This window comes from Canis aureus, chromosome 4 (genome assembly GCF_053574225.1).
Source record: "Canis aureus isolate CA01 chromosome 4, VMU_Caureus_v.1.0, whole genome shotgun sequence".
Taxonomy (NCBI): Eukaryota; Metazoa; Chordata; class Mammalia; order Carnivora; family Canidae; genus Canis; species Canis aureus.
Genome location: NC_135614.1, coordinates 28,830,707 through 28,848,431, shown reverse-complemented (window position 1 = coordinate 28,848,431; position 17,725 = coordinate 28,830,707). Strand labels below are relative to the sequence as shown.

At 45.5% G+C, this 17,725-nt stretch overlaps 1 protein-coding gene across 26 annotated transcripts in view; it reads left to right on the top strand.

The window, feature by feature from the left end:
* Positions 1-17,725, top strand: part of KCNMA1 (potassium calcium-activated channel subfamily M alpha 1) — a 717,266-nt gene that overhangs the window by 500,638 nt on the left and 198,903 nt on the right. For all 26 annotated transcript variants that reach the window (XR_013377873.1, XM_077895128.1, XM_077895127.1 and 23 more), the window contains 4 exons: positions 5,757-5,867; positions 8,401-8,506; positions 10,276-10,358; positions 14,141-14,210. Coding sequence is in view for 25 of the 26 variants with exons in the window: in XM_077895128.1 (XP_077751254.1) it covers positions 5,757-5,867; positions 8,401-8,506; positions 10,276-10,358; positions 14,141-14,210 (370 nt within the window). In the remaining variant the exon portion in view is untranslated. The remainder of the gene's footprint in view (positions 1-5,756; positions 5,868-8,400; positions 8,507-10,275; positions 10,359-14,140; positions 14,211-17,725) is intronic.

The following is a 17,725-nucleotide window of genomic DNA, read 5'->3' as shown; positions in this document are numbered from 1 at the left end:
AGCTGTGCATTTTACATTGTCTTCCTAGAATGAGGCTCTGCTAAAGAGAGATCTGAGACCTCCCTGCCCCGGGAGGGGGGGGGGGCGGTAGTGGGGAAGAAACTGATGCAGTCAGATTTGCCTCAGTTCTGCTCTTTAGCTGTTTCGAGGATGGTGGGGGTGGCGGAGAGGGTGAGCAGAGAGAGCTGAATTAGGAAGCACTGCAGACGTCTAGACAAGATAGGATGGTGGCGTGAACTAGAAGGCACATTGAGCTGGAACTCTGCCGGGGGGCAGCGGGGATCCATCAGTGTCTGTGGGTGCAGCCCACTCAGTCTGGGCCCCTTCATTTTCATTTTGTAGTGACTGGCCCCAGTCTCCCGATTCCCTGCTCAGGCTCCTTTCAGCAGCATCAGCCTTTCTTCTCTCTAGATAGAAGTCATCAAAGCCAGGAGGTAGGACTGCTCTTGCTGTGCTACTCCGCATGTCCTAAATCTCTGGCCCTCAGTTTCCACGTCAAAATAATGCAGGCACTAGACCAAACATTCCCCAAGGGCCATTCTGATACTAAGATGAACATGAGTCTATGGAGTGGAGCCCATCCCCGTCATGGTTCCCTTTTTCAAGGCTACTGACTTGAAGCAATGCTACCCGAGTCTTCTTAAAAGCATGTATGCTTTTGTTCTCATTCAGCTCAACTCAACATCAGTGCGTCTCTGGAGGCCGCATCCTCTGGAGCCTTTCAGAGTTTGGGGGCCCCCTCAACATCATTCTCTTATGCCTGCTGCCTTAAGTCACCTCCCCTAAGTTGTCCATTCTGAAAGGCAGCAGTGGAACTGAGCTCTGAAGCAGATCCCAACTCAACTGGGCCATCCTGGCTTCCCTCCACCATCTCCAGGAAGGAAGTAGAGTGATTGAGGAGAGTGCATGGGATTTCCTTCTGGAGGTGGAGATGCTTAATGATGGGGGAGGCACATCCATATTCATTTAGTGAAGATGTACCCATGATAAAAGCACTTGGCAGTTTTCTGGTGAATCCTGCTAGAGTTTGTAATAGTCAAGCATTATTCTTATTCTGGTTGTCACACTCATCTACTGACACCAGGCTTGCTCCATGACACCCCTAATTCAGTGTTATCCACCCTTAATTCAGTGTTACCCACCCCTAATTCAGTCCAGTCTATGTTTATGGAGCCCTGCATACTTGCTTACACTGGATGAGTAACTCTTTTACACAGAATGCCATCTGCTACTATTCTGGCATTTAAGATGCTTCTTCATGCATCTGAGAAGAATCTTTTAATCCAGTCATTAATGTTGGTTTATCCCAAGAAAGATTTATTTACAGAACTCGACAAAATTTTAAAAACAAAGAAGTCCCATTGGATCAGAAATGGTTATTGATTTAGGTTTGTTGGCCATCTTCACAAACCACATGGCCAGGCCCCATAGAAATCTCTCATTAAGATTGCCAACAGTTTAAAGAAGTTTAATCTAGAGCCACTCTGGGAACAGTGTTAGTTACCTTCATAGTGTAAACTTTCCTAAATATTCTCCATCATAAATGGATCATTTATCATCTGGATCCTTGGGCTGGTGAGGTAGTCCTGGGCTGGACATAGCATATAATGTCTAACATGGATATTTGCATCACTTTGTCATCCCTTGGCTTGACAAATCATTGTGACTTCAGTGTAAAAAACTTGGTTTAGAGTTTCGGCCATCACTCGGCCTTTTCTTTCTCGACCACATGCAGCCAGCATCTAGTGATGCCACAACATTGGGATGTTTTAAGTGAGAATCATCTCTTTCTATCCTAGTCCCCAGGCTAAGCGTCTCTCCTGTTAGACCCCTCTAGCATCCCCTCCACTGAGTGACCAGGAGGACATCCTGTTGGCCCAGCCCTGCCCGCCATAGAGGAGTGGAAGCTACAATCCTCCAGCCTCTGCTCTCTACACTCCATCACTTTCATCTTAGTGAGCATTAGAGCCGGGGACCTGGGTCACATCCTGAACAAGTCACTTTCTTGCTTTGGGATGTCAGGCATGCGACTTAAGGAAATTGAGGTTAAGAGAGGTTATCTGCAAAGATGCAGATTGTAGGAACATGGGGTTGTTTGAGGATTAGGTGAGATTCCAGGGGCCCTAGAGCACTTTACATCTGTTTACCTACTGATTTATAGATAACACTTGAGTCCTACCATTTAATAATGCTTACAATGGCCCAACCCTTCACTGGGCCCTTCACATATATTATCTATTTAAATAAATCCTCAAGATAACCTCATGAATCAGGTACTAGCTCCAGCCCCTCTGAGACTCTGACGTTATGGTTGTAAAATGCAGAATTGGTACCTTACCTAAGACTATTTAGTTATTTAGTGTCTGAGGCTATCAAAGTACGAATCTCACATGGTAGATTTGTAGGTGTCATGGAATCTGGCAGAGATAATTTTGGATGAGGATCTTTCTGGCATCCTTCAAATCGTACACTGTGAATAACCATCACTCTGCATCCAAGGAGGGCACACTCTGCTCGCAGTCTTAGAATATTTTCAATTGTATTTTCAATCACTGAGGATATAAGAAATTCTGCTTCTCTTTTCCCTGCAATAACATCCTTCCCCCAACTACCATCCCTGGAATTTTCAAAAGTCCTGATAATATTTCTGGAAATTAAATTTTCCCCTTTCACCATCCATCCCTTGTGCTCCTGCAGGCCCCATCCCCACCCCCTCCCGGTTCCCTCAGACACAGGCTGATGGGAGCAGATCTTCTAATGCAGATGCTGAGTTAGAGAGGTGACTTCTCCCCATCCATCAACTCTAACTGCATTCAAACATGTTCAATATGTGGGCTTCTTGATAACTTCCACTGTATGGAAAACAAAATGGAGGGAAATGATTATTGGCACAAAAGGGGGAAGTCATAAATCTTCAAATCAGATATAGGACAGATTGGAACAATATGGGTTCTCCAAGGTTGCCATGATAATGTACCTAATAACTCTCCTTGGGCAAAAAGGCAATCTGCTTTCAATCAATCTCGCTTTTTCTGAGCAAAAATACCAATTATGTTGAAGGAAGATTTTTTTTTCTTCCTTTTTGATAAAGGCTGCTCTCCACCCCAGAAATCATGCTGTAGCTAAAAGATATATATTCTCAATTGTCTAGAATGGTATTGGACAGCTAGCTTCAAATGAGGAAAGTCAATCCTTTTTTGTCTCTCCTCTCCTGCCTGCATTTGTCTACTTCTTAAGAGAAGTGAAAGCTAATTAAAGGCTTAAGGGATAATATTGATTGCATTGGAATATATTTTATATGTACCCAGCACATTTTCAACTAAGAGAACCCTGACTCTTTCTAAGGCTGAATAAATCAGCTGGCGGGGCCTTTGATTCAAGGGTGAGAGGGTGAACTCATCTCCTTCCCTTCCACTTCTCACACATCTGTCCTAGAAATGAATGATTTCAGAACAGGGAGAGGGAATGCTGGCAGATGTTCATTCAGTCCTTTGCGTACAGGATGGGAAGGATGAATGTTCAGGCATTTCCCTGGACCTATCATTGATTTGAGTCCAGCTTTGAATAATCACCAGGCTTCTACTAGTATAGAACTTTGAGCTTTGCAGTGCCTGGGGTGGGAGCTGGCTGGGTGGTATTAACCTCTCAGCTCCCTCATCTTTGAATGGGGATAAGGAGCTTGCCTAGGATCACACACAGCCTTGGTTGGCAGAGCAAAGAATCCAGTCTGGCTTATTTTCACATCCAGGTGAGAGGGAGGGCCCCAACCACACATATGTCCTGTGGAGGAACCCTACGTTGGATTCATGCTGGCCTTGTTCTTAGTCATGGAAGTCTGCAGGCAGAAAGTGTGAGAATTGCCCCATGCAGCTCCAGATGTCAGTTCAGGAGGGAGATCCATTTCTCCGTCACTTTCTGAATACACTTGGCAAATTCAAAATCAGAAATCTTATTCAAAACGTGCAAATTCATTTGCAGCCTGTTTTGTCCATATAAATGCACTTGTGCTACAAGAAATATTTTAAAATATGACATGATAAAAATGTATATAACCCAAGCATTCTGTTCATGTCCCACGTCCTGACAATGCGTACTTCTGGAGGGAGCTACTCATATGGGTTTGGAGCATTTGGATGGGTGGTGAAGGCTAGAGAACCTGAACCTGGCTGGTACTGGCTAGAGAACAAAGTGATCGTGTTGGAACGTCCCTTCTGAGGCAGCCCCCTGACGGTCTTTCCTCCTTGTGATGGCCTGGCGCTTGCCCGGCCACTAAGTGCAGCACCGTAACAATAACAGTCCATAATAGTGATATTATTAACTGCATTGTGCATATTATTGATTTACTCTTTGTTCTGCATCATTATCCTTTCACCAATGAGTTTACTGCCTTATTCTCACATACTTAGTCAAGCACCAAATTACAACGAAAGGGCAGGCTCTTGTAATGGCATCTAATGGAACATTGCATAAGTGATCATCACTTCCTCCCATTATGAGCTGCCTCCAGCCAATGAGCTTTCTGCCTTATTGGAATGTGCACAGAGCAATTATGAGGTGCAAGGGGCCTAGCCATTCTAAATTTTTTCCCACGAAATTACCGTGCTTCAGTGTTCACCACCTGCCCATGCCTCAGAGCCCAGCCAGGGATTCGGCCTCTGTTACTAGCAGTCTGAGAGGCACAGAGACACGGGCTGAGCCCCTTGCCACAGTCTTCTTATTAGAAGCCAGCAGGTTTCCTCCCCACAGCCAGGCCTCGGCTTTGGGTTGTGGGGCTAACCCTTGCACGAAAGGGCTTACTCCTGATGGAGCATCAGATAGCAAATGTCTGGCTACCACGGGGTAGCCAGATTGGTTCAGATTCATCAGACTGGTCCAGGAGCACAAAGATGTTGGGGGGACTGTTGTCCTAGAGGTTCTGGAAAAGAGGGAAACCACCATCTCCAGAAACAGGAGTCCAAAGCTCCCTGGATCAAGGCAGACAATTCCAGCCTCATTCCTTTCTAGCTTCTCCCCATCTTGAAGTAAAATGCTTTGGCCCTCGTGGAAATCTCAGACACCCTAGGGAAGCAGCTATCTGGGGATACACAGCCTGCGGCATGATCTCCGATTCCATAGGCGTCCCATCCTCATTTAGCCCTGAGTAATGCTCACTTACTGTAAAGTGTTACATGCCCCCATTGTCGGAGGAGTTATGGTGGAAAAATGCAAAATTTCCTTTTTACTGCTTATGGCCAGCAGAGCCCATAACGTGTCAAGCCGCACATTAGCCACCCTGATAAAAGTCCGCTTTCTTACACACAAAATCATCGTTTCAGCAAGATTTGTTATCTCATTACCTGATAAGCTCTATGTCATAAACCAAGACTCATTCGGTAAATCTCTCAAGAGGACGCTTTGTGGGCAGAAAGGGAAAGATATGAATCTGCAAGGGACTTGATAATGCAGCATTTAAGCACAAGCATAATGTCACTTATTGTTAAATGCATAAAACCACTTGGCCAAACGGTTGGGCTTTTAATAGGATTTTGTGCAGCATCAGGTGAGAAGCCATATGCCTTTTCTGCCGAGGAGTCTCTGAACACCTGCCAGCACCGCTGCTTTGCCTCACAGCCCTCTGGGGATGGGAGCTGGGCTTTAATTGAGGCCTCGGGAGGAGATGAATGCTTCCCTGCAGCTGTGCGCTTCCTCTGTCTTGCGTGGGGTGGGTGCTGGGTCAGTGCCAAGCTGGCCCCATCTGACTGGCTTCTCCTGTTCAGGCACATTGTGGTCTGCGGACACATCACTCTGGAGAGTGTTTCCAACTTCCTGAAGGACTTCCTGCACAAGGACCGGGACGATGTCAATGTGGAGATCGTCTTTCTTCACAAGTAAGGGGCCCCTGCTGTTTCAAGACCCTCCATGCAACCAGGCACCCCGAGAAGGACTCCCTGAGTGTCCATAGGAGTGGTGGTGAAGGGGCCATGTTGGGGGGAGTGCAGAGTTGAATTGGCCATGACCCTCCCCCCACCAGTGGCCTCCTTAGAGAGGACACCATGGAGCTAATGGAAAGGGAACCGACACATTAGTTCAGTGGTGAGCACGGCACCTGCCCCCATGGAGGCAATTCAGGCACATGCGAGTGAAGTTTATTATGGGGCAAACATGTCATTACTGTCTCATCAGCTGTCTGGATCTATTGGATCTAGGTGTGTTTGCAGTGTCTGGTGCAGAATGAGCTGTATGGTGTGGATGGATTCTTTACAACTGAAGGAGTGACATAGTGGCCAGGCAAGACCCAAACATAAGAGGAAGCAGGGTATAAAGTGCTCGCAACAGCTGCAACAGCAATTACTATTTCTAGAAACCTCAGTGTAGGACCCTGTGCTGGTCCCATCTCTAATCAACACAGGGAGTCAATGTACATGCTGTGAACTCAGAGGATTCCTTATGAATCTTGCTGAGTAAGTTACTTAGCCTCCCTGGGCCTCAGTTTTCATATTCCTAAGATGGGGAGATCACAATGGTTTCATTCTACCATGTAGAGAGAATGAAAAGAAATAGTCCACGTCAAGTATACAGAGCAGAGTCAGGCACACAGGAAGTGCACAACAAATGTTAGCTATTATGGTGAAAGATAAAATATATTAGGCTAGATAAGCAACTTAGAAGATAGGTCTTATCATGTTTGTTGGACAGTGGAGGAAAGCAAGATCTCTCCCTCTGCTCAATGTTGTTGGGATTTTAAGCTTTGCCTGATCCCCTTTTAAGGAAAAAGTTAGCCTGCCACAAGGGATAGAGAGTCCAGGGACTCGGGCATGGCACCATCTTATATTTTGATGGAAATGGGGCCATCATAGGGCCTTCACTAGCCCCAAGTTACCAAAGGACAAAGCTTGTGAATTGGTGTGGCTCCAGAGGGGGTTGATGGCTCAGGACTCAATCCTGCTCTGAGATCCCATGAAAGCTGATTTCCCTATAAGCTTCTGTTCTGTGCATCTCCTTCGTTTGACACTTATTCACAGAATACCAAACTGCCCGCCATGTTTGAGTGCTAGCGTTTTGCTTCTCAGCACTGAATTCTCCAAGTTCTGAAAAGACCAGCCGGGTCGTGAGCACAGGAGCAGAGCTCACAGATCCAATGCAGGGCTTGGCCTCTCATTACCATCTGAGGGGCCTGTCCTCTGCAGAGCATTCTGGAAGGTTCCAGAGAAGTAGAGTGCGTAGGTTCTGCCCTCATATTGGTTGGGCATTTCAAGATGAGCACATGTGCAATAATTAGAGCTCAACATCTAGCCTGTATTCACTGACTGAAGTCTATTTAGTCGAGAGGCACAATTGCACAGGGCATTTGCATCAGGGAGAGACCGCGGCCGACTTCCCAAGGGGCCTGACCAGTAATGGATCTCAAAAACTGGTCCAATTTGCACAGGCTCTGTTTCTCTCTCACCCACCGCTTGAGTCTGAATCAACAAGCTGGCAGCTCATACTTCACTTACTGGGATTCACTTTTGTGTCCCCAGCATCTGTCAGCATCAGCATCGTAGTAGATGGCCTGGTTAATTAACCTCTTGCAGCTTTGGGTTAATAGCATCCCTTCCTCTAGGGTTGTTTTGAGGTTTAAATGAGTTAATACTTGTCAAGTGCTTGGAATGGTGTCTGCCACATAGGAAATGCTCAAAAACATTAACAATTTGCTCTAAGTGCTTAATGAATGTTAGGCAAGCATTGACTAACACAGTTCTTGGTACCTAGCAGATTGAACGAAATATCATCTCCCAGGGCCTAGCCATAATACCTTATAGAGAGAAGATATTTTTCATCTCTGCAGAAGTAATAAATGAATGAATAGGTCAATCAGTGTTTTAATCCTTGTCGTCCAATGGGAAAGATGTCTGTACAGCTCAACACTAAGAATGATGAATGGTGTACACATGTGTGGATCAAGAATAGTACCAAGAGTAAATTAACTCTGTCCGTGGCCGCTCACAGGTGGACATGTTTTGATCCAGGCCCAGGGGGATGAAAAGTTCACGTGGCTGAGAAGCAGAGAAGAGGCTTTGAGGGAGGGAATGACAGGAGGCTCTACCAGGGGCATCTTTGGCTAATCTCTGATGTCACAGCCCAGTGTCTCTATTCATCAGATGGGGATTCCACTTTTAACAAAGTCGAAGACATTTTATCTCATAGGCCTCAGACTTTGTGAAGACCGTGAATCTCTTGGTGCTGGTTTTGGTTTTCAGTGGGTAGGGGTTTTATTTTTCTCAAGTTTGAAACTTTTATGTCTGGCAAGAAAGGGGTCTGTCTTGAAGGTGGAAGCCTTTTCCTAGGTCTTTCTCTTTGGAAGTCAGAGAGAAAGAAGGCCATGGAAGCAGAAATACCTGAGTCTGTTTTATTAATGGTTGTTCTTTCTCTCCCTGCCAGCATTTCCCCTAACCTGGAGCTTGAGGCTCTATTCAAACGACATTTTACTCAGGTGGAATTTTATCAGGGTTCAGTCCTCAACCCACATGATCTTGCAAGAGTCAAGGTAAGAAGGAAGAGGTGACTTCTGTTTTTACTCCAACTGAGAGGGGGATTGACTCTGTGGTGAGGGCATATGCCTCCTAGGAAGGCCAAGCATCACCTGCACACCCCTAATGAGATAAGTCTGATGCCACCAGCCTTGACATCACCCTTCCACTGACCCCAGAGCTTCATTCTGCTGGCACTTGCCAGACCACTTCCCTCACTTGGACTAGTCATAAAATGAAAGTTATTTTGCCAGTTCCTTCAATATCAGCACTCCTCAAGGAAGTAGACCAGTTGTATGGATTCAGTAGATGCATATATAACATAATAATCAAGATAATATTTAAGATAATTCCTATCTTAAATACTTAAATTGGATTCAGTGTAGCTCTGAAATCTATTATTTACATTGGAAAGGAACATGAAGGATAAAGTATAAATAAAATTCTACCAGGCCGTAAAACATCTTGAGCTTCCTTTTTATTCACCACCAAAGACTAAAAGCACAAAACTAAACATGCAGATATCTGATATCACTGGGTAATAGGGTAATCTTTCATTCCAAAATCTATTAAGTTAGAATCTTCTTATAAAACAGACCTGAGGCTTATAAAGGAAAGGGATACAGCAAAGTGGCATCTGCTACTTGGCTCGTTTTATATAGATTTTGTAAGCACGTTCAATATTTGTAAGCATGTTCACTACAAATATTGGGTATAGATTAATATTGTGAATCCACTGACATCTAAATGTTAACTGTGGTCACTACATAATTTAGTCAATAATGTCACTGGCAAACATGAATAAGCCAGAAGGATCTGGGTAAATTCTTTGGATTATTAAAGAAAAGTAGAGACAATTTGTGACATACCATGGAGGAAACCATGGCCTCCCACCAAAATGCAGGAATGGTCTATTAAGTACAACATATCGAACGGGACAGATTGCAGACCTGAGCCAGCACAAGAATTCTTATGCTTATAGAGTCCAGTTAATCTTAATATTATCCAGACATGATCCAAGTTATGACTAATGTGAAATCTAATGAGAACTTGGAGAAAATAGTTACTGTTCAAGGACCTAATTTAGATGCAAGCAATTATTAGCATAACTCATCATTCCCTCAAAGGCCTAAATCTTATTTTGGCTCATGTTTAGATAAGTCAGTAGGTTTTGAGGTCATCTGTAACACATCATTTTATACACATAGATTTGTTGTCTTTTGAATATCTGAATGCTAATTTAATACTAAAGAATACTGAGTTGTTATCTGATTTAGGGCTCTTATTTTCCTTCTGTTCCAAAGTTAAGATGTGAAAAAGGTCAGATGAAGGACTTTGGAGTCTCAATTTCTGAATCCCCAACAATTCAGTTAACTTGGTAACCTGAGAGAAGTGATTTAGCTCACCTAATACCATTTCCCGACTAAAAAAATTAGGATGATGGTGTGGATCCGTTGGTTGGGAAAGGAGGCGGGGAGGGGACTGAAAGGCTTCATTAATTGTTATTTAAAGAAATCTGGAAAGATTACATCAAAGTGACTATGCAAAATGAAAAGTCTGATTACCAAGGTACAGGTTGTACCCTCTAACAACAACAAGATAAAATGTTTATACCATAACAAGAACTTGCAACTTACACTTTTGACAAAAACTATAATCTCTCAGGATTATTTTTTCTTTCCTTGCAAAGCACCAGATTCTCCAAAAGCCGTCAACAGAGAAAGACTGCAACCAAGCATGGTTATTTATATGTTTGTGTTTTGTGATTTTCCTTTTGGTGTCTTAGATAGAGTCAGCAGATGCGTGCCTAATCCTTGCCAACAAGTACTGCGCTGACCCTGATGCTGAAGACGCCTCCAACATAATGAGGTAACACTGGGGAGGCCAGGGGAGGCTCTAGGCTTGGTGCTCTGCAGTCCATTGGGTGCCCTCTTGAGTTTCCTGCAGAGCATCATCTCTGTGGGACCTTCTCTCCCCCATATGTACCCTACCACCTTGCCACAATCATAGGTCCAGGGGGAGCTGAGGCACTGGTGGCTGTGGAGGGCAAGGACACAAGGCTTATCCTTGGCACATGGGAGCCCTGGGGCTCACAACTGGTCTTGGGTTTGAGATATTTCAGACAGGACTAGGAAAGACAGATTGAGATTGGGTGTAGGCCTAAAGTAAAGTACCATTTTCCCTAAGAGGGAGTGGACCTGAATTGACTTCACTGTGGGTGATTTTGTCCCCCAGAGGACATTTAGAAATAACTGGAGATGTTCTTGGTTGTCATAATGGGGGGATGATGCTGCTCACATCCCGGAAAGTAGAGGCCAGGGATTGCTGTTCGATATCCTACGACGTACGGGACAGTTCCCCACAGCAGAGAATTATCGGGCCCCAAATGTCAATAGTGCCAAGCTTGAGAAGCTCCGTGTTGGAGCTTTCTGACTGTGTCTGTAAACATGTTGATTAATAGCCCCCACAAAGAGGAGTTGGTGGACTGATGAGCTTGTTTCAGCCAGTTTCCCAGGATGAAGCAGTGTCTTCACTGAAAGCCTTCTCAGTGCTTTTAATACTAAAATGCATTTCTAAGATAATGTTCTACAGAGAACTTTCTAAGGTAATGTTCTACAGAGAAGTTATCACACCTATTTGTCTTCAAACCCCCACCCTTTTTTTTTTAAAGGTTCATGGTTTTTTTTCTTTAATATTTATTTATTTATTCATGATAGAGAGACAGAGAGAGGCAGAGACACAGGCAGAGGCAGAAGCAGGCTCCATTCAGGGAGCCCGATGTGGGACTCCATCCTGGGACTCCAGGATCACACCCTGGGCCAAAGGCAGGTGCTAAACCGCTGAGCCACCCAGGGATCCCCCAACCCCCCAGTTTTTTACAGAACATCTGTGGGAAGGTGGGGAGCACACCATCCAATGCCCTCCTGTAAACCTGCTAGGCCCCTGAAAGGCCATGGCTTGGCCTGCCCTGAAGTGCCCGACGCCCCCCGCCCCCCCCCACTCTTCACTCTTTTCTCATGTCAGAAGAAAACTGTTCTGTGACAACTTAATGACAAAAAAGTTAAGATATTTGGCTCCGGAGAGTTAAAGCCCCTTGGGGTTCTTCTCCCCTCCTAAGTACATTGCAGAGTAGTCAAGAGAGCTGGAAGGGAATAATAAAGAGATGCTTCTGGAGAAGAGATGAAGGAAGAGAAGACATTTCCCTCCCACTGCATTCCTAAGAACTCTTGCCTAATTGTGAGCAGCCACCCTTGGTCCAGACAGACCAGCCTCTCCTCACAGCTTGGTTTGCTCCACAAGGCTCCGAAATTTACCTGGGGTGAGGGCTTGGGAAGTTGCTTCCTCAGGATGCTCCCATCTCCCTTCATTTGCTTCTAATCAGTGGTCTCAAGTGACATCTCCGAGGTGGGGGGTCTCTTCCCATGCACTGGGGATGAGCACGTCTTCCCCTCACCATCTGGTCCCTGTGTCTGGCAAGCGACATCTGGCACAGTGTTCTTTCCTCTCGCTTTTCTTCAGCAACATGCTTAGTGCCGTTGTTTTAAGGAAGTTGATGCATGAACTCTTGTACGCAGGGGGCTTGCCAGCCTGCAGGGAAGTGGTGGCATGGGGACATGTGTCCACACCTGGGCCCACCCCCTAACTAGTCACAGCTGGAAAGTGACTATAACAGCTTAGCATGGGGGGTGGAGGAGAGGGCTTCAGTGACCCTTTCCTTAACTAGGATTTCTATCCTTCACCAGGTTTTTGTATCATTTGAGGTGATAAAAATGTAGCCTTTAAGGACCTAGGCGTCCTCATCTTTGGATTTTTCAAACATAAAAAAACAAAAGAAGAAGAAGTTTAATGTTTTGACCCCCAGAGAACTTTGGGGCTAGTGTCTTTTTATTTCCCCAAAAGCGAGTAATTGAAAAATGAGTAATAGTTTTGAAATGGGCATTTCTCTTACTAGCAATATTTCATTTAAGCCCTGGCTGCGATAGGGCTAATACGAAGACATGGAAGTGACCAGAGTGTTTGGAATGAAGCCACGGCATAAAAATTACAGGGCCCAGGTAGCTTCAGAAATGAAGTTGAGCCACGCATTAACCAGAATCAGAACTAAGGCCCAGGCAGCAAAAGGCAACAACGGGAAGTTCAGGGTTAAAAATTGGGCTCCGTCTTTCCCTTATTTGTATAATCCTCCTTTCTCCTTAGTTTAATGAGACCAATCTGCCCCTTTTGAAATTAAAATGTCAAAGACCCATTTGAAATGAGCTAATGCAGAAAGCTGGCCCGGGCTGTGAACTGAATTCTGAGGGCTGAACCATGGCTCAAAGTCCTTGAGTTACAAGCACAGGCCAACACCACACTTTTTCAAAAATAAAATGAATTCCTTCAAGTGCAAAAGCCCAGGCTGAATTTGTGCAGGAAGAGGCTTCTGTGTGATCCGTTTCCTAAATTTACAAGTTGTACCTTCTCAGACAAAACAGCTCCCTGGCTGCCTTCTCTCCATTTTTGCACTTTTTGGTGCAAAGTGTGTGGGGGTGGTCATAATAAACGCACTTGCATTTCTGATTAGGCTTAGGAGGTGGGCCCTTCTGTGGAATTCCGTTCTTTAGCCTTCCTTGTCACAGAAGGAAATGTGCAATGTCACCTCTGACAGAGTCGGTAATGACAAAAACCATAACTTACACGTGGAGAGAACTTTTAATGATTTCAAAGCATTTCCACATCTGGTCTTTCATTTGCTACTCATACCAAAGCCTGTGAAATAAATAAAGCAGGTACCGTTGCCCCCAGCGTCCAGATGAGGAAACAGTCACAAAGAGCCCAGGGATTTCCTGAAGGTCACCCAGTTCCTTAGTACAAGACTGGAACTGGAATCCAGGTGTTTCTGTTTCTCCCCTTGTAGCCTAGTGACTGTGTCAGGGAGCCAAATCGTGGGGTGGGGTGGGGGAGGGCAGTGGTTCATAGGGGGTATGGCTGAGGGCAGTCTGCTGGTGGGTAGCCGGGAGAGGGAGTGGAATTTCCACCAGACTGTGGCCCCCTCCAGGCCTTGGTGCTCATTTCCAACCAGCATTAAAGTCATCACTTAGACACTATTATCTAGCGAAGGCTGAGTCATTGATCGCATCATAAGAGCCCTGCTCAGAAATCCTTTTTGTGAGTGGCCATGTGTGTGTGCCAATTAGTATCATTTGTCAGGCTGCTTGTTTGATTTGTCATTGTTGTCTCAAGTTGTTAACTTGGGGAATTGGACTCAGAGCAAATTATTTCTAGGCTCGTCCCTAGGGTATGTGAGATTGCAATCCTCCTTCGGCCCCATGAGTTAGGCTTGCTTTATTTAGATGCCTATGTAGGCTGTAAGCCTGTGACCCCTGCTCAGGAGCCCCTGCTCCAGTACACAGATGTTCACATGCCCACACCAAGGCACCACAGGACAGGACTGCTCTCCTCTTATGCCCAGGACACGGTCTGTGGCCTTTTCGTTGATGTCTTTTTCACACTGCCATGGGGCAGGGTGATGGACACACAGTTTCACTTGGGTCTGTGCCCGCAAGCCCTCAGGATGCCAAACTCACTCCATTTGGGCACAATCAAATTCACGTTCCCATCAGACTCCAAGAGTAAGGCGGACCCTGTCTCAGCTTTGGTTCTTTCTTCCACAGAGTAATCTCCATAAAGAACTACCATCCGAAGATAAGAATCATCACTCAGATGCTGCAGTATCACAACAAGGTAGGCCAGCCACAGCCCGAGCCCGTCCCAGGCTCAAAGGTGCACGAGTGTGCGAGGTCTCTTTCCTCTCGCTGCACAGCTGCCTATGCGCACACGCACATACACCTGCTGCTGCAACCCAAAGGCCTGGAAAAGGGGGTGCTGGGTAAAATCCTCCCCGCCCCCCAGGGCCTTTCTTGAGTGCAAACATCCCATTTACCATTAGTCACTGGGAAGAGGCATCTGTTGGACCCCCAGGATCAGAAATACCGATATAATCTTTGATCCTGGTTCAACAACTTCCCCTTTTATGTGCCCCACTCACTTCTGTCAGTATTTACTGACATCCTGCCCTGTGGTTGGCATGTCAGCTGGCCTCCCCAACACCCACACAGGGATAAGTGAGGAGTCCTACTTCGTGCCTTCAGGGACAAGGGGTAGAGAGTGTCCCAGGCAAGAGGCAGGGCTTTCCTACCAGAAACCAGGTGACCCAGAGAAGCAGAACATGTGGCAGGTGGAGAATGTGCAACACGGGCAGTCTCAAATTCAAGATGAGAACTGGCTTGGTCGAAGTCAGGAAAAGAGTTGCTCTCCAGAGATTAAACAGGAAGGAGTCTTCCCAGTCTTCTAGTTTACAAGGGGATTGGGAAGAAAACAAGCACAGGAGTCTGTGCTGTTGCCCTTGCAATGACTTCTCAGTCTCTCACTCAAAGGCACTGCTCCTCCACTTGGCCTGTCACTAAACTCCCCGGGAAACAGCTTTGGGGGAGGGAAGGTGGCACCTTTCTCTGTTTGATATGGAACTGGTTATTCCCCATAATGAGGCTCAGAGAACAGAGGCTGCTCAGTACCTGGAACCAGGTGTCCTGTCTGAACACAATAACTCCCTGCTGGGTTGTGAGTGAGTGTGTGTCCCATCTTATAGGCCATATTCCCAACGAAATAGGCAGTCAGGTGACCCAGAGAAGACCCTGTTCTGCCAAATGCACCAGTGCCATGCCATTATTTCTTAATTGCTGGCAAGTGCTGCCCCATTTTGCTGCGTGGAGGCCCATCAGAGGCCGCTGTTGAGTGGAGCCTGCTGTCGGTGACTGGCCTTACCACTTGGGTCTGCTGCCCACTGCCCAGCCCTCGGCAGGTGGTTCCACTGCAGAACATGTTGCACTCCAGCCAGTGGGCTTGGTGGTGGGCACCCAAGGTCTCATTGTCCTGTTCGTCTCTGGAAAACCCAAGGACCCTGAAGAGATAAAGTGAGGATTTTGGGTACTCAGAAGCATCGGACTGGAGTTTTTTGACAGCAGCCTCTGTAGATGGAGGTAAATTTTACTAGCAAGGCTGTGGCTGGTGACAGCTCCTAAGGCAATAAACTCTTCTTTCATTTATGATTTGAAATTTCATTTAGTGTGGGAATGCTTTAAGCTGTTGTTTAGGTTTTTTGGCTGAATTTAGATTGAATAGGAAAATGAATGTTGTATGTTTAGAAGAGGTTGTCAGTTCCTTTTTTTCTCCTTCCAATGAGTACCGATACCACATCTTCAAGAAATTCAGGAGGGTTTCAGCTGTGATTCCTGTCAAACTCTGAAGTAGCTCCATGGACCTAGGATCCAGATGGAACCTGGTCAGTGCTCACATGACCATAGCAAGCCAAATGTCTTTTATAAACCTTTTCATGGTACTTATTCAGAAACAACGATGAAGAAATCAACTGATCCATGATAATTTACTGAAAACATATTTATGTAGAACCACCCCAATTTCAGGGGGGTTTCAGGGTCAGGCAATATTATGTGTGAGACTTCGCTCCTGTAAGATTAGTAAGGGTACAAGCGATGGAGTGACTTTGGCCCAAGACATTTTTCTCTACCATTTCATTTCTCTCTTCTATCGAGAGAGCAAAAAGTCCACTGGTCTTGTCATCTCATTCCTCATGGAATTGCAAATGAACACTTGCCACCCTGCTTTATAATTGTGCTATTTCATGAGATGCTCCCACCCTCCCTTAAATATGTTTTTCTTCCCATTGCTTACAATATTATTTTTCTTCCTCTCTCTGTACTTCCTCTTCACCATGACTAAATGCCCAGAGAGCTCCACGCATTAAAACTTGCTTTCTTCAAAGACCCTGGTATGTGTGTGTAAACTTATGTTACAGTCAATGTACTACAGTACAAAGTACTGCAACTACAAGATGGTTAATTCCATAATTGGATACTGGACTTAAAATATAAAGAATTGCAATTCCCTGTGCTCTAATGATCCTGGTATTCCAGGGCCTAGAGGGATGTAGGCAAGCTGCCTACTTTCTCTCTGTGTGAAACTGGTCCTAAGTTTGTCATTGTAGTAATCTCAGACGTTTGTGTCATATTTTATGGTTTTTAAAGAGCCTGACATCCATTATCACATTTAGTCCTCATTTGACCATCTGTGCATGCTAGCATCCCAGTGTGACTTCATACTGGGAGTCTCCGCTGTCTCAGACAGAGCAGCTCTGGTGTGTACAACTCATGGTCACTTGGCAGGCAGTGCTAAGGACAGAACTGCCAACTGTCACCTTCTCTTTAAATAGAGCCACACCCCACTGAACCAAACTGTGGTTCCTCACAGCAGGCTTTATATAGTAGGACTGATGTTCTGTAAAGTAGATCTGAATTCATGGAGAGAAACACTCGGCCCAGCCATCTCTGAACACGGGAAGAAGATGGTACAGGGCATTTTTTATTTGAGTGCAAATGTCTTGAAGCTTTTCAAGGAAAGAACAGTTGCCTGTTCTTTCAGTTTCACTTCTAATGACTTAGCTATTAATGTTTTTTTTTTTTTTTTATTTTCCAAACAGATTCTAGAACAAGAGTTCTTTGTCTGGGACCTGGAAGCCAAGTCCCAAAGGCCCAATGGAGGTGCAAGTTCTTTGAGCTTTCTCACTAAAACCCCTTACACACTTGGGCAGTCATGTTAAAGTGTTTTCTCTGAAATGACTTTTGTTCATTATGGTGGCTTCCTCAACGTTGTGTGTAGAGGGTAGAGCTGGAACTGGGACTGGAGTTGATCTCTCCTGGTTTTCCAGGAGAGCCTATTTTCACATTCCTTCTTGGGATGGGGAATGATCCTGTGGCTGATCAGAGGGAGACTCTGGTCCTGCTACACCAGCTTTATCACGCCTCATTCTCCAGAGAGGATTTGCCTCTAGACTCCTGGGCAGAAATACTGGCATTTTCTTCTGGGCCCAAATGTCCCTCAAATGAAGGACAGAGGATTCGAGTTCCTGGTGAAATTTCGCACACACAGATGTTCCTCCTAGCCTTTGGTACATCCCTGCCTGCTCCCTGCCCCACAGTTGGGGAAGATATGATGGCCAATAAAAAGAGGCCATATGGAAGCCTGAGAAATGAAACAAACTTGAGTTTCCCATGTAATCACGTGTAAAGTATGTCTAAGGAACTCAAACCAGATGGGGACATAGGGGACCCAAAGCCCAAGGGTCTGGACTTCATACCTTCAAAAATCTGGCACATGGGGATATGGAACACTCTGGAAAAGGC